This window comes from Peromyscus leucopus, chromosome X (assembly GCF_004664715.2).
Source record: "Peromyscus leucopus breed LL Stock chromosome X, UCI_PerLeu_2.1, whole genome shotgun sequence".
Taxonomy (NCBI): Eukaryota; Metazoa; Chordata; class Mammalia; order Rodentia; family Cricetidae; genus Peromyscus; species Peromyscus leucopus.
In genome coordinates, this window is record NC_051083.1 from 137,333,395 (window position 1) to 137,350,769 (window position 17,375).

Consider the following 17,375-nt stretch of genomic DNA (forward strand, 5'->3'; position numbering starts at 1 on the left):
GTAAACAAAATATACATTTGGGTACAATATAACATGAAGAAAAGAGAACAAGGAAGGCTAAATATAAGGGGGTCAAGAATGCAGCTAATGGGCATGAGTTATTTAAGAGGGTATAAGCTAATTGTTTTTCTAGTTCTGATTCTGTCACAAATTTTTTGTTTTGGTAGTGCATAAAATATATTTGATACTGAAATTATAAAACTTAGTGTGATTCTTCACAACTTCCATTATAAATGTTGACACTTAAGTTTTCGGAAAATGCAGAATTAATCATTTGGGAAGCATCAGAATAGAGTCATATATGACTGTATGGTTTTAAATAAAATGATGGTGGCATAATCAGTGTGGGGCAGTATGTATGTGGAAACCTGAGAGGGATGCTGGTCTTGAATTAGTGAGAGAACTTCCTTGTGGTTTGAAAAGAATAGCCCCCATAGGCTCATATGTTTGAATTCTTAGTCATCAGGGAGTGGAACTACAGAGGATTAGGAGGTGTGGCCTTGTTGGAGTATGTGTGGCCATGTTGGAGGAAGTGTGTCACTGAGGGTGGACGCTGAGGTTTAAAAAGCCCAGCCAGGGCCATTCTCTCTCTCTTCTTGCAGCCTGTGGATTCAGATGTAGAACTCTAAGCTGCTTCTCGAGTACCATATCTGCCTACATGCTACCATACTCTCTACCATGACAATAGACTAAACCTCTGAAATTATAAGCAAGCCCCAATTAAATGCTTTCTTTGATAAGAGTTGCCATGGTCATGGTGATTTTTCACAGCAACAACACACTGACTAAAGCAATCCTGGAGCTGAAGAAGGAGGCAAAGGGTAACAAGCAGAGGATGCAGAAGCCACCTCAGTACAGCTGCTGGGCCTCACATCCAAGAATCTCAAGCCTCAGGGCAATTTGGTGCTCCCAGACCTGGGGGTGAATTCGAAGGTATCGAGTGAGTAGTGGTGGGTCTAGAGAATTCACCGTTGGTGTGGATGAGTCCTGGTTCCCCTGAAAAACCTGAAAGAGGATAGACAGTATTTATTAACTGACTGACAAAAGTACCATTTATACCACCACATTCTTGCTAGAAGCCTCAACTTTAGTTTCTCCCTTTTCTGTCAGTCACTCATCCATGGCTCCTCTACCTAATGGCCCTTTCCCCTTTTTGCATCTGTCACAATGCTTATAACAACATATGAGTGACTTACTTCAATTTACTTTTAGCATTTTAAGATTGAACTCTGGGAGACTGTATGACTCCATGGGCCAAAAAGTTGTTTTGACTTGTAGAATTGAGATCAACCCACTTATCTGCTATGTAGGATTGCTCTAGCTATGCCTTACATCTGAAATATTCTCACCCATGTCAAAAAATCTCAATGAAACAAAATGCTTTTCCTAAGGTCATACACAATATCTGTGTGTCAGGTAATCTGGAGGTGGGAGTCAGGACTCAACTAGTTGACTCCAAAGTCACTGCATTTGTTATTGTAAGATGAATATATAGTAAACATTCAATAAATGGTAGGTACTGTTATTAGTCATATATACTGTTTTCATACTTTAGTAGCAATACAACAAAGTGTGTAATTTGACTAGAGAGTGTGCAGAACAGAGAAAGTTGGGAGTAGAGTCCAAGATTCAAGGTGTCTTGCCACATTGAGATTTTGGAGGTAGGTCCACTTGTAAGCCAGTCATTTGAGGAAACGAAACTGAATATTCAAAATGTGTGGTTCCAGGCAGCTATGAAACTCAGTAGGATTTGTGCAGTGTGTTTGTGTATTCCATGAACTTCATACAGTAGAGGACCAAATCAAAGTTTAAGAGTAATACAGAATCTTAGAGAAACATGAAGTGGTGACACTGTTGTAAGGAATACCTTTGCAAGCACAGACACAATGACATCTGTAAGATATACCCAGGTAGTTTGCATGGAGGGGAAGAGTAGGAACTAGGCCGTTGTCATGGGAAAACTGGTTAAACAACAAAGAAAGGACTCCTGTTTCCTGGGACTATTTAGATGACATTTACCTGCAATCATTCTGTGAACTATATCTTTGCAAATTTGGTGTGAGTTTCACTTCAGATTCCAAGTGGAAAGGGACTTTTCTCAGAAAACATGGTAGAAATAATTCTGGTTCTACAGAATTTAACTATAAGAACAAACAAAGTCTAAGGTATGTTCTTTACTTCATTTTCTTTTTAGGTTCCCATCCATGGTTTCCCATGGCTGCTTAATGGAATCACCTAGAGAGCTTCTTAAAACAATTGAGGCTTACTCTAGCTCTTACCCCAGAGATGCCAATTTAACTGATTCTCCTACTTTGGCACCCCTTTTGTGGTACCTAGAAAAATCTTCTCAATATGTAAGCCTAGAGGTACCACATTCCTGCTTAAAACCTATGATAGGGCTGGAGATGGCTTGGTGGTCGAGGGCACTAGCTGTTTTTCTAGAGGACCTGAGTTCAATTTCTATCACCTACATGACAGTACACAACTGTCTGTAACTCCAGTTCCAAAGAATCTGACACTCTCTTCTGGCCTCCTTGAGCACTGAATTTAAATGGTACAAAGACATACATGCAGGCCAAACACCCATACCTCCATCACCCTCCAAAACAAAACCTTCCATACCACTTAGAATAAGATCCAAACTCATTCTGATCTCCAAGCCTTGCAAGATATGGCCTGTGGCTACTGTTGGCTCTGATCTCACCTCCCACTGCTTTCCCCCCTGTTTTACATTGTAGACACATTTATCTTTTTTTAGTTACTGGACAGTGCCAACTCTTTTGTTGTTGTTAATATGAGAACCTTTGTATGTATGATTCTTTCTGCTCAGAAGAAGTCTTTTATCACACTGCTTCCTCATCTTTATCTATTGTTTTTATCCTTCATGTCTCAGTATAAATGCCATATCATTAGAAAACTTTGCCTCCTCTAAAATATGGCTCCTGTTTATTCTAAATCTGAAATTATTGTTTGTTTCATTTGTAATATGTGGAGGTTGTTGACAGAGACATCATCATCACATAGAATATGGAACCTAAAGCACATATAGAAAATTCATCTGAGACAAAACATCTCATCATTCATCATGGAGTGAAACTTGTTAAGACATAGGACCTTCTAAAGAGAGACAAAACAATCTATCCTGCAGGGAAACTTGTTAAGATCAGGAAGTAAACATCTCAATAGCATCAGGAAGTCACTGAAACTAACCAGATTTACTAGGCATCTGTTGGAGTATATAAGTAGAGACTGCTGAGAAGTCAATCTGTCTGGAAAATATTCAGGCCAAATGAACTACTTAGAAAGACTGCTTTCCAAACTGTTGAGCTGTCTACAAGCTGTGCAGTGTGCTCCTAGCTTCTAGCTTTCATGAGTTGTCATCCATGTTGGGGTGAGCTTTGATAATACAGCTGTCTTTTGGTCATTCCCGCTCTTGTAAGCTCTCACCCAGATTCCTGTGATTAATTCCAATAAAACTCACAGTTCATAAAGTTGGACTTCAGTGGTATCTTTGGTCTGTCATCAATTCACTATCTGGAATGAGTAGACATTGTTCATATCTCCTCAGGAATAGTGTCACACAACCATACAGCATGGCAAATATACTGTAAATATTTGTTGCATTAAAGTCTGTGTGCTTGATCAAACTTTTGAGAAACATTAAGGTTCCAGATTTGGGATTGTTTTTGGGTACAATTTTACAATATATTTGGAGGCGTTGTCTGTAACACAAACTGCTAAATAGTCTTATTAATTAAAAAAAAACACAGAGCCAGATACTGGGGTGAAAACTGAAAGATCAGAGAAAGAGAACAAATCACAGGCAACCTCACCTTGCCAACTACTCAGCCGATCCTATTTCCATGAATCCTCAGACTGAAAACCTCTGAGTCTTCACCCCTGAGGGTCTCAGTTGAACTGCTGTTTAGTTCCTGTCTCCTCACGCCTTATATACTATTCTCCACCCAGCCATGCCACTTCCTGGAACTAAAGGCATGTGTGCTTTCCAAGCAAAGGCATGAGATCTCAAGTGCTGGGATTAAACGTGTGTGCCACCACTGCCTCACTCTGTTCCCAGTGTGGCCTTGAACTCAGAGAGATCCAGATGGATCTCCGCCTCCCCAGTGATAGGATTAAGGGTGTGTGCCACCACTATCTGCTTTTTATGTCTAATCCAGTGGCTGGCTCTGTCCTGGGATCGCAAGATAAGTTTATTAGGGTACACAATATATCATCACCACATTAGTCATCTTTCATTAGATATAACTCTTATTATGTCCTCTTAAACTTTTATTTATAAAAATTACAAACCTAGAGGAATTAAAAGAATGACATAGTGAACATGCTTAAGACCTTCATCTAGAGTTACCAATTATTAGAATACAGATATTTATATTCTTTCTCCTGTTTATTTTTAAAATATTATTTTATTTAGTTATGTGCATGTGTGCATGTCTGTCTGTCTGTGCACTTAAGTGCAGATGTCCATAGAGGCCAGAGGCATTGGATTCCCTGGAAGTAGAATTATATGTGGTTGTGAACAGCCTGGAATTAGTTCTGGGAATTAAACTCAGATCCTCTGTAAGAGCAGTATGCACTCTTAACTGTTAATCCATCTTTCCAACTCCCTCCTTCTCTCTCTCTCTCTCTCTCTCTCTCTCTCTCTCTCTCTCTCTCTCTCTCTCTCCTCTCCCTCTCTCTATCCCCCTCTTTCTGTACGTACACATACACACACACACACACACACACACACACACACACACTTTTTTCTGCACAGTTTGGTAGACAATTATAAACATCATGGTATTTTTTCATACTAAACATTTCAGCCTGTAAAACCTAAGAAAGGGGTCATTTTTTGTACATATCATAGACTACCATTATTATGACCAACAAATGTAGCATTAATGTGATATTATCTGATATTTGAAAATTTCAGTTATCAAAATGGTATCCTACACAGTATTTATTTAGAATCTAATAAAAGATCATACATTGTATTTACTTGAATCATTTTAAATTTCCTTAAATATAAAGTAGGGAGATGAGAGGATGGCTCACTGGATAAAGCATCTGCTGCACAAATGTGAGGGCTGGAGTTCAGATCCCTTGCACTCAAGTAAATGTGAAATGGATATTTAACCCATCTATAATCCCAACTCCCAGGAGGCAGAGACAGGGTATCTCCAGAGCAAGTTGACTAGCTAGACTAGCCAGAATTGGTTAGGTTATCTCCAGGGAAAGCAAGAATCTCTTCCTCATAATAAAGTGGAGAACAATAAAGGAAGATATTTAATATAAATTTTGGTCTCTGTACACATACACTCCCACACATATGTTCACCCACACATGTGAGCATACACATATACACATAGGCAAAATTAAAAAGAAAATGCAAAATAAATTCATAGTCTTTGCTCTTTTTCATCCATTGTGACATTGACATCTTTAATAGCCCAGAATACTTGTGGTACAGCATGGTCTGAATTCTCATTAGATAAGTAGAACATGTGTCCTTTTTGCACTGCATCAAAGGACACTTAATGTGCCAGTCTGTCCCATTATTGATGACCCTAAGTTTGATCACTTTGTTAAGATTGAGTCCACTCAAACCTATTACAAAAGTTATTCTACTTTCTTAACAATCTGCTGGGTAAACTTTGAAACCATGTCAATGTTTTATTTCCCAACAAACCTTCACCCAGTGGTTTTTATTATCCATTCAATTTCTTTACAAGTATTAAATAGTATATGATGGTTCCAAATGAATTTATAATTTTGCTGAATCTTTTACACTTATTAACCAGTATTATTCTGTGTGGAACAGAAGCTCACTTTCTACTTTTATTTACTTTCTCCTTTTATTTATAGTAAAAAACTGTTACTATGGACTCATGTGTTCTTTCTTTATTATATGTATTACAATCTATTACCATCATTATTCTTTTTGGCTCCTTAGTTCTGGGATTATTGGCATGAGCCAATATACTCTGCCATTATCTTTTTGATGTTCAAATTTTCTCCAAGTTGGCTAACGGAAAGCTCTTCAAGTAAACTCCTATGTTCTTTTTTACATGGACCTCATTAGGCTTATATTCTGGCACATGGAGATGTTTCAAGATTTCCAGGCAGTTTCCTTGCTTCAGAAATTAGTCATTTCTCAAATAAGCCCAAACTCCCTTTACTGGGAAATGGTAGAAACCAACATCTGGACACGATGTGCTTACTGCTTTTATTGTATCAATGTTGCTAGGCTTTCTCAGTGGACAGTGCTATCATACATTTCTTTTAAAATTTTTGAGTTCTTATTGATACTAGAAGTTCACGTCTAGCATTTCTTATACTCATTATACTCACTCTAATGCTGTTAAAAGAAATTATCCCAAACCCGGTGCCTCAAAATGAATGTATTCTCTCAATGTTCTAGAGGCTCAAAGTCTGGATCCTGAAGGAGAGGCCTGAGAAACTGAATAAAACACAGTCACATTTAAAGCTTCTATCATATCTACTAACTTACCACTGGCCAAAAAGAGTTGTATGGCCATACCAACAGACAATGAGGTTTTCAGGGAAAGAAGGAATAAAAAGTTAAGAACAACACATGAATTCAATATACCTATGTGATATTTTCTGTGAAATTCATTACATTTTCTTCTTCTAACAATAAAGGATAATTTATGTTGGTAAGGGTGAACATTTGGGGTGGTTTACTAGATTTCTTAATCCAGGAGTACCCTCTACTAGTAACAAAATGAAGTGGAACTTCTTTAATAGCCAGGAAGAAAAGAGGTGTGTAGCTAGTGATTCAGTGTTTTTTGTTTCCACAGTTCACTTAATAATAATCTAAGCAGAATAATTTTGAATGAACAAGCCCCAGTTCCATTACCATGATTGAGGCTACAAATGCTACCAAGTTATGTCTTATCTTGAGCCTACAACCTGCCAAAGTATGTATAAAACAGAGGAGGGACTAAGGCTTGTACTATTACAGGATTCTTATTACTGATGTGTTCTCATGGCCTAGGGCCCACTGCAACCAGTCACAGCTGAGATAGGCATTTCATAGACCGAGACTATATGTCTTTTTGCATAGGAGTTATTTCAGAAGCTTCATTGAATATGAATTCCTGGGGATGGGTGGTAGTGGTGGTGGGGTCTTTAGAATCAGCCCAATCTTAGGTTTCACCAGCCTGTTCTAAGGCAAAGTACTGTTCTTATTACTCTGTCCTACCCACAGTGAATGATGTCATACTCTACAATGCTGCTCAACATTGGAGTACTATTGGTAAAGGTGGTCTTTTGGGCACAAAAGGGATGATAAGATGGGTGGCTCCTTAGAGTCTAACAGTGTCAATAACCTGTACAGTGTCACGGACAGTCTGAGCCTATATCACCTGCCTGCATCACATTCAGGCTGAAGCTCAAGTCCATTCTACTAATGTACATGTATCCTCTTGATACTAGACCCAGTCCATAAACTCCATCTGGAAATTCTGGCCTTCATGTAGGGTCTTCAGCATTGGGCTTCATCACAGTGGGTCTGAAAATAAGCTCCAATGTAAATGAATAAATCTTCCCCACCTACCTATTCCCAAATAACCAGTCAGAGGCTTAATATTAATTACAAACTGTTTGGTCTATGGCCCAGGCTTATTGCTAGCTAGCTCTGACATCCTAAATTAACCTATTTCTATTAATCTATATTTTGCCATGTGGCCATGGAATTAACAGTCTGCTGACATCTTGTTCCTTGGGTGGCTGGATGGCATCTGCCATGACTGCACCCTTCTGTAGATGTAACCAATCGTCTTATTAAAATAAGAAACACAGAGCCAACGTAAAAGAGAAAGCTGAGAGGTCAGAGCTCAGAGATAAAATCTTACCTCCTGCAGTGCTCCTAACTTCCCCGAGAGAGAGCTACTTCCTGTTTGTCTGTGTTTAAATAGTCTTTCTGTTCTGCCTTCTCATTGGTTGTAAACCCAACCACATGACTGCCTCATCACTGCCTGTAAGTACCGCCCTCCAGGTCTTAAAGGTGTATGTCTCCAATACTGGCTGTATCCCTGAACACACAGAAATCTACCTAGCTCTTCTAACCACCACGCTCTTGCTATGGCTCTAATAGCTCTGACCCCAGGGCAACTTTATTTATTAACATAAAATTAAAATCACATTTCAGTACAAATAAAATATCACCATACCCTTCTTCTCCCTGTCTCTCTCCTTGGATTTCCTGCCTAGCTCTATCTTGCCTTACCATAGGCCAAAACAGCTTTATTTATCAACCAATGGGAGCAACACATATTCACAGCATACAGAAAGACCATCCCACAGCACTCCAAGGCAAAGTTAAAAGCTGTGTTAGCTTTCATGCCCTTCTCCTCAGCAGGTGGAGTCTTGCTCCCTATTTGTTACCAGAGGTTGGGAAAGGGGGTTCAAAGAATGGTGGAATTGGTTTCTCTGATGCTGTCCTAACTCAGTTCTAGCATCTCAGAACATGGGTATTGGCCTGGTTGTAGGAGGTGTAAGGTGTTACTCAGCAGCAGATTTCACTCTCAGGCCAGGAATTAGATTGCAAGTTTAAGGCCTGAGCTTAAGTCTTCTCTCTTCCTCAACTCTCTCTAAGCTGTGCTGCTTAAAGTTAAGGGAGGCATGTCAGAGGCAACTCTTTCCTTCCTGCTTTCTTTAATATATCTTGATTTATTTTTTAATAGCAAAAGCAGACACTATAGTGTCTTTCATTTGCTTTCCTTATCTCATGTGAAAGTAATTTATATATGAATAACTATTCAACTTGGTGTGCCCAAGTGGAGATGGTTACTGAAACAGCTTACTCAGCCACCATCTTGCTTTGCCTTCCATTTTGATATGTAATGCTTTGTTATTATTCATTTAAAATATATATATATTGTTTTTCAAGACAAAGTTTCTCTGTGTATCTCTGACTGTCCTGGAGCTCTCTCTGTTGACCAGGCTGGCCTCAAATTCATTGAGATCCATCTGCCTTTGCTTCCTACATGCTGGGATTAGAGGCATGCACCACCACCCAGCTAAGTATTTTCTAATTTATGATTTTTGTGACATAAGAGTTATTAAAAGTTTCTTTATTGCTATGAAGATTTTACAGCTAACCTTATACTTCATATCTAACTTAATAATCAAATAATTAATATAGATGTAACCAACCGTCTTATTAAATAAGAAACACAGAAACAATGTAAAAGAGAAAGCCGAGAGGTCAGAGCTCAGAGCTAAAATCTCACCCTTCCTCCTGCTGTCCCAGCTTCGCGAAAGAGACCTACTTCCTGTCGGTTTGTTTTTTTATAGTATGTTGTTCTGCCTTCTCATTGGTTGTAAACCCAAACACATGACTGCCTCGTCACTGTCTGAATGTACAGCCCCCTAGGTCTTAAAGGCATATTTCTCCAATGCTGGCTATATCCCTGAACACACAGAGATCTTATGGGATTAAAGGCGTGTGCCACCACCGCCACACTCTGTCTATGGCTCTAATAGCTCTGACCACCGGGCAACTTTATTTATTAACATACAATCAAAATAATATTTCAGTATAATTAGATTACCACCACAAATTAACACACTTTAATTTTAAAATTCTCTGAAATTTGAGACTGCTTGGTGGGGAGGAGGAAGGAAGATCTTAAGTAACGTGGAATAGTGGAACACAGGTGATATGAATGAGAAAGTGGAATAATGGTGAGGGAGGTTTAAATGGGGAGAGGGATGGGAGAGTAGGTCACAGAAAGAGATAGGAGAGGGATAATTAACACTAAGGATGCTTTAAAAACTATATGAAAACCTACTATTTTACACATATTCATCTAAAAGAGTTATCTGGACTTATACTATAGAGAAGACAATGCTCCTACAGAAGCCATAGGTGGTGAAATAAAAATTTGAGTGCCAGGTTTGGGATACCTTCCTGTGATGGCTAATCTAGGTTGTCAACTTTACTACATACAGAACCAACTAAAATCCAAGTAGCTGGGCATACATGTGAATGAAATTTCTTTATTGGATCATTTGAGGTGGGAAGACTCACTCTAAATTTGGGGCACGCCTTCTGATGGCAACCTTTATAAAAGGACATGGAAGAAGGAATCTTTTGCTTTTTGCCTGCTTGCCTTCACTCTCACTAGAAAGTTCATCTGTTCTGCTGCTGAGGCATTTCTTCACTGATGTTAGAACCTACTTCTTCAGGATTCTAATGGAGACTAGAGACCAGGTGAGACACTCAGCCTCAGAGACCAAATGACTACTGGATTCTTGGACTTTGTGTCAGGAAATAGCCATTGTTGGACTAGTAAGACCACAATCTATAAGCCACTCTAATAAATCCACTTTTAATATATACACATTATATACATATATACATTCATTCTATCAGTTCTGTTCCTCTAGAGAATACTAATACAGCCACCTTGTTAATCAGGGATGTCTTGGAGACCCCCTAAACAATACAGTCTATTGTTATTGCTCTTGGTTGTCCACCAGAACTTGATGGTAAGTCCCTATTATTAAAGATACCACACATTTTGGTCATAAGCCTTGGAGAAATCAAGTAGGCACTGAACAGGAAGCTTCCTGCCTGCTGGTGTGCTTTCATAGTATCTGAAGTTGCTATGTATGCTACTGGGGAGAAAAAGTCTTACACAGCTATGAACCCCATGGGCTACAATAATGACTAGTATGATAAGATACACTCATGAGTGCAACAGTGGAATAAATGTCAGAAAGGTAACTTTCTGATTGGATTTAAGGCAGATTTAAGTAGGACTTATATGCCTGGAACTGTAAATCTGGCCAAGAATCCATTGTTGGAGTCACAGGCCCCAGGGGGTGAACCTACTACTATTATTTTGCTAAATAGACATAGTAGCAAACTACCTTCTAAATTCCAATCTCTGTGCCAATAGATTAGTGCAACATTGAGTGCACATCAGATAAACTTCTTTGTGCAGCAAATGGCAGTTAATGCAAAAACTCATAACTGATCAAACTGCAGGGAAGTATTTGTGGAGTGCTCAACCACATTAATATTACCCCATCCCCACCCTTGTCTAAGACTCAGGGACCATATTAGAAGAAGGGGCAGAAAGACTGTAGGGGAAGGTGGCTGAAACACTGTAACAGCCAGAGGTCATGGAAGACTGGAGCAAAATAGTGTTCTGGACATATCAGGACTGTTGCAGTCATGAACCTACAACAGCTGTAGTTGACTGGAAAAGATCTGTACAAGATCCAGCCAACACTTTAGATGGAGCAGGAGGGGATCACAAGCTCCCACCCAAAACTAAGTGTTAGTCCAAGGCAGCACCCTCGCCAGTGGCAGTGCTGGTGACAATGACAATGTCCTCAACAGAAGGACTTTGGCCGAATAAATGGAAGGATTATTATTGGGTATCAAGGCTAAAGGTGGAAAATCAGGTCTCCTAAGGCAGGTTTCTGTTTACCAGGAACCTCCCTTAATACTTCCCAAAGGTCAACTACCTCAGGAAAGGGTATCTAGTTTCTGACCAATCTCAACAGTTCAAAGATCCCCTACCCTGATAATGATCATATAAAATCTGCTTGCCTTTCTACTATTTTGCTTCTCTTTGTGCCCCACCCCCATGAAGTAGCCTTGGCAGTTTGATCCTTAACAACTTTTTTTTCTACCGATGGAGCCGTCTAGTTTGATGGTTTCACTGCACCCTCCCTTACATTTGGTGCTGAAATGCTGGAGAAGAACACTGAGTTCCTTTCAAAGGGCCTGGCCTCTTCTAACTGAACCAAATTGCTGATTTTGAACCTCCTGGGTGAAGATCACTTGCTTATGCTGGCTCCTGCAACTCACCATATTCAACTTCAAATTTTAAAGTTTACCTTTCCAGCTATTGTTCTCCTTCACCCACTCTACTCACTGATTTTTCCTTGACTCTCCTCAACACTCATGCCTCCTTGGAGTCGCCTTCTCTGTCTGTCTTTTTAATTGGCTTGTTAGAGCCTGCTGTCTTTCTGTCTCTCTGGAGCCCACTCAACTAAAGTATATTGGTGTCTCAAGCAGCTTCTCTTTTGTTCTACTGGGCACTCATCACATGGAAAGGGACTCCTTGTCCACTGCAATTCAGGACATCTTTTTGAAAAGTCTCTTCCCTTTGGGAATGCCCTTCCCTCCCCTTCCCTCCCCTCCCCTCCCTTCCCTTCCCTTCACTCTTTTTTGCCTTCACCTCTAGCAGCTTATACCTATTCCCATATCGATGGTCTTTATCTTCTCAGAAAAGTTGTAGGTCCAAATGGACTATTCCATGTACATATCCTTTTTCTATAGCTAATCTCTCCCACATAGAAAAGTACCTTGGTTCTTTCTCTGCTTATCTTTCTAACTTCAGCCAAGAGTTCAAGTGCCCTATCCAAATCTACAGCCTCACTTGGCATGACCTCTGTTATTTTTTTTCTCGACTCTTACCCATGAAGAAAATGAGAGGGACTGGACAGTTGCCCAAGCCCATATTCACCACATGTAAACTTCCTATCCCGTGGGAGCTGTGGCAGTTCCCTGGGCAGATCACCACTAGAATTATCGGGTAAATACTGAGAATCAGTGCATTGGCAGAATATCCCATAATAAAATGGTTATTTGCCTCTTAACTTGCTTCCAAAAGGACTCCCATAAGGTGGTTAATTTCAATAAACTGAGGTGGGTCACCCAGAGGACAGATGAAAATCCTGCTGAATTCTTCAACCAACTTACATGGACTCTTCTTCAATACACAAAACTAGATCCTAATTTGTGGTTGCATTCCTGCTGAACTCCTGATCTGGCTCCAAAGAGTAGCACCTAGCCCTAATGCTTCCTTTGTTTAGCCACACCTTTTGTTTCTCTTATGCCTTTTGTTTCTCTTATCACCCTATGTGAATCTTGTCTGAGAGTCAAGGATCAGAGAGGCTCCCAAGGATCAAAGAAAGGCCTATGCAAAACTTGGTTCAGGAAACTCAGAAAACTATGGTAACTGAGAAATCAAGTAATTTGCACTTGGCATTTTATCTCTGGGAGCTCCTTTCAGGTTGTTTTGAAGGTACAGAAAATAACTGGCTAAACTGTAAATAGAGAGTAAATAAAAATGCCCCAGGTGTAGGGAAAATGCTTCAGTCCTTCGAAGCTGGACCCCCCTGCAGCCACCAAAGGCTAAATTCATTCTTAAGTTGCCTCTGAGCCTTCTTTCCATGGATCTGCATGAACCCACATAACTGTGCCACGACTACAGCTATGTTTGGCACCAATGCGACAGAAGGACAAAGGATAGGCTGAAGGACAGAGGAGTCAACCACCTTAAGAACTGGAGGGAATTGCTCTCAGGGTAAGAGGACTCCAGGATTGGCAGGGCCATGGGAAACTTTCCATTTCAGGAGTAATGGTATATGCAGTTATTAAAATTCCTGTTACAAGGAACTAAAGTGAAAGTGAAGGAAAAACAGCTTACAGAGATATTGGTATTAATTTAATGGCATTGTCATTGGTTTCAGGCAACTCCTCACATTCAATTGAAACTGAAGGTATAGAAGCAAGTTATTAGAGCTCTGAGGAGAGCTCATCAGAAAAGAGAGCCTGTACCATTAAAAATTTGGTCCTTATGTAATTTAATATCAAGTGCTCTGGAGCCATTAAAGAGTGAGGAATCGCTGAAAGCTGTATTTGGAGTTGACCAGGAAAATAAAAGGAAAGACACTCAGGCTAGAAATTGTCAGTCAGAAGAGGAAAATGTTCCTCCACAGAGAGATAGAAATACTGTTTCAGAGGACAGTGAAAGTGAGGAAAGCCAGGACACTGGAGATGACTCTCCTTCTTCATCAGTTGAAACAGATTCAGAAATTTGAAAGGCTGAAAGGTTAACTGCATGTTTAAAAATACAAGAGCTCCTGAGACAAAAATTAAAAAAGGAAAAAGGAAAGTTCCCAGTAAAGGGAAAGTAAGAAAATCTTCCCAGTAGTAAAAGAGGAAGAAGAAAGAATTAAAAGAAAAAGTTTCACAATAGAAGAAAGGGAAATGTTCAATTATGGACCTATGGCTCCACCTTATGATGCATTCGAGGAATGGTTGCCTAGGGTCATAAGGACACCTCCACAGGTGTTCCCAGTTATTATGCACTGAATGTCTGCAAATAATCAACAGCTTCAAGGTTATATTCAGATTGATTGGAGACCTACAGAAATGAAAGATCTGAAAGGATTAAAAGAAACATGTAGCACATGGGATGCATTCACCCTACATAAGACAGATTTTAAATAACTGGGATACTCAGAATAGGATTATTCCACAAGATTGGAAGGACCTCATGGCAGCTATACTAGAGGCCAGTGCTCAATTACAATGGTTTACTTGGTGGACAGAGGAAGCAGCAGTCATGGAACAGACTAGAGGAATGAATATATTAGGAGAGTGTCCATATGCTAATTTACAAAGACAAATGAAGTTTGATGATGTTACTATAATGCAGTGTTGTCTAGAGGCTTTAAGGACCTGGGATAAGGTCAAGGAGCCAGGGAAAGATCCATATCCTTCAGAAAAATCACACAAAGTGCAGGAGAAGGCTACACTGATTTTTTTTTTTTTGCAAAGATTAACTTCAGCAGTGAATACAGCAATAGCTGATCCAGATGCTAGAAGGGTTCTAATTGAGTCTTTGGCTTTTGAGAACACTAATACTGAATGCCAAAAAGCCATAAGGCCCTTGAAGGCTCAGAGAGTGCCTTTAGAGGAATGGATTAAAGCTACTGCTGATATTGGATCCACAGAATATAATGCTAATATAGTTGGACAAGCTATAGCTAAAGGCTTTAAACCTCAGAATAGAAGATGTTTTACCTGTGGGAAACTGGGACATTTAAGGAAAGATTGTTATTGTTCTGTTACTTAAAAAGATACTTCTTTAGAGGATAATCATAAGAGAAAGCCTCAGTCCTCAGGAATTTGTAAGAGATGTGGTAAAGGTAAACATTGGACTAACGACTATAGATAAAAGAGAGATATGCATGGTAATCCTTTGCCTTTGGGAAACTGGCTGAAGGCATAGCTTGGGGCCAAGTAACAAACAACATGAGCTGCCAATTTTTTGTCAGCAATGGAATGGCTCATCAACAGAGCCATCAGGAGAACATAGGCTCAGCATTGGAGAGTTAATGCATGCTAAATTCAGGGAGCACTGCTTTAGAATTGGCAATGAGCAGACAACTAAGTTTGTCCCAAAAAAATCTTTGTTACAAGATAGCCACTGGGGTGTACAGTCCCCTTCCTCAAGGAATAGTAGAAATAATTTTTGGCACAAGCAGTCTAACATCTCAGGGACTTATTGTTCACACAGGAATTATAGATGAAGTCTTTAGGGAGAAATTAAAATCATGGCTTATATAAAAAGATGCAGATAAGGGCTGGAGATAGAATTGCTCAATTGTTGTTACTCCCATATTTAAAAGGCAAAGCAGCTCCAGTGAGCAGGACCGGAGGTTTTGGAAGTACTGGAAGAAAGGTAATTTTGCAAACAATCATTAATGATGAAAGACCGAAATTAAAAGTAAAACCAGATGGGATTGAGACGGAAGGATTACTGGATTCTGGTGATGTATCTATAATTTCACAAGAATTCTGGGATCCCAACTGGCCTCTACAAGAAGTACCCACTCAATTTGGTGGCATTGGAACCTTATCTCAGGTAAAACAGGGTATAGAGTGGATCAATTGTATAGGGCCTGAAGGACAGGTAGGAATGTTAAAGACTTATGTGGCTGATACAGCTGTGAATTTATGGGTAAGAGATTTGTTACAACAACGGGGAACTCAGATTAATATTCCTACAATTGCAGAAACAGCTCGGAAATTGGTATTTAAATTGATGTTTAAAGGGACCTCCGGAAAAACTATAAGGGAAGCTCACAGGCTATGCAGGTTGTACAAAGGCAAGATAGGACAGGAATTGGATATCCATATTTAGAATAGGGCCCCTGCGAATAGCCCAATTGCTCTGACTTTAAAATGGCTAACTAAGAAGCCTGTATGGGTAGAGCAGTGGCCCTTAACTAAAGAAAAATTGTAGGCACTTGAAGAACTTGTAAAAGAACAGTTAGATGCTAAGAACAATGAGGAAACTACTAGCCCTTGGAATTCTCCTGTATTTGTAATAAAAAAGAAGTCTAGAAAGTGGAGAATGTTAATTGACCTAAGAGCTATTAGTAAGATAATTCAACCCATGGGATCCTTACAGTCTGGGATTCTGTTACCTTCTTTATTACCTAAAAATTGGCCTATTATAGTTATTGATTTATGCGGTTGCTTCTTTACCATCCCTTTACAAGAATAGGATAGAGAAAAAATTGCTTTTACAATTCCTACTTATAATAATGCTCAACCAGTAAGGAGATATCATTGGAATGTCCTCCCATGGGGAATGCTAAATAGCCCAGTCTTATGTCAATATTTTGTAAATCAGCCACTGGAAGCAGTACATAAACAATTTCCTCAATCTATTATTTATCATTATATGGATGATATTTTATTGGCTGCTTCTGATACAGATACCTTAGGAAAAAATGTTTAATGTAGTACAGAAAAATTTACCCTGTTGGGAATTACAAATATTTCCTGAAAAAAATACAAAGAGGAGATTCTCTTAGCTATTTAGGCTATAAATTAAGCAAACTGACAATTCAGCCACAGAAGACACAGATGAGGAGAGATTGACTGCATACTCTCAATGATTTTCAAAAAGTATTGGGTGATAGTAACTGGTTATGGCCTACGATTGGATCCTCTACTCAAGAATTAACTAATTTGTTTCAAATTCTGCAAGGTGAATTAGATTTAAACAGTTAAAGACAGTTAACAGCTGAGGCCAAAAAAGAATTAGCCCTGGTATGCTGTGGGATGTTCTGTATGGCAAATGTGTTGCTCTGATTGGTTAGTAAATAAAACACTGATTGGCCAGTAGTCAGGCAGGAGGAAGTATAGGCGGGACAAGGAGGAGAAGAATTCTGGGAAGTAGAAGGCTGAGTCAGAGACACTGCCAGCCGCCACCATGACAAGACGCATGTGAAGATGCAGGTGGGCCACGAGCCATGTGGCAAGGTATAGATTTATAGAAATGGGTTAATTTAAGATATAAGAACAGTTAGCAAGAAGCCTGCCACGGCCATACAGTTTGTAAGCAATATAAGTCTCTGTTTACTTGGTTGGGTCTGAGTGGCTGTGGGACTGGCAGGTTAGAGAGATTTGTCATGACTGTGGGCCAGGCAGGAAAACTCTAGCTATACTGGTAGAACGAAAATTACAAAATGCCTGTGTGGATAGATTAGACCTTATAAAGAGGTGTATTTTAGTAATT

The 17,375-nt window shown here is 39.5% G+C and overlaps 1 protein-coding gene across 1 annotated transcript in view; it reads right to left on the reverse strand.

Annotated features, from left to right (window-relative positions):
- Nucleotides 1–553: 553 nt before the first annotated feature.
- The window catches only part of F8 (coagulation factor VIII), a 158,208-nt gene continuing 141,386 nt past the window's right edge, over nt 554–17,375 (reverse strand). The window contains 1 exon segment of the mRNA XM_037199375.1: nt 554–1,005. Within this exon segment, the coding sequence (XP_037055270.1) occupies nt 850–1,005 (156 nt within the window). The 3' untranslated portion in view covers nt 554–849.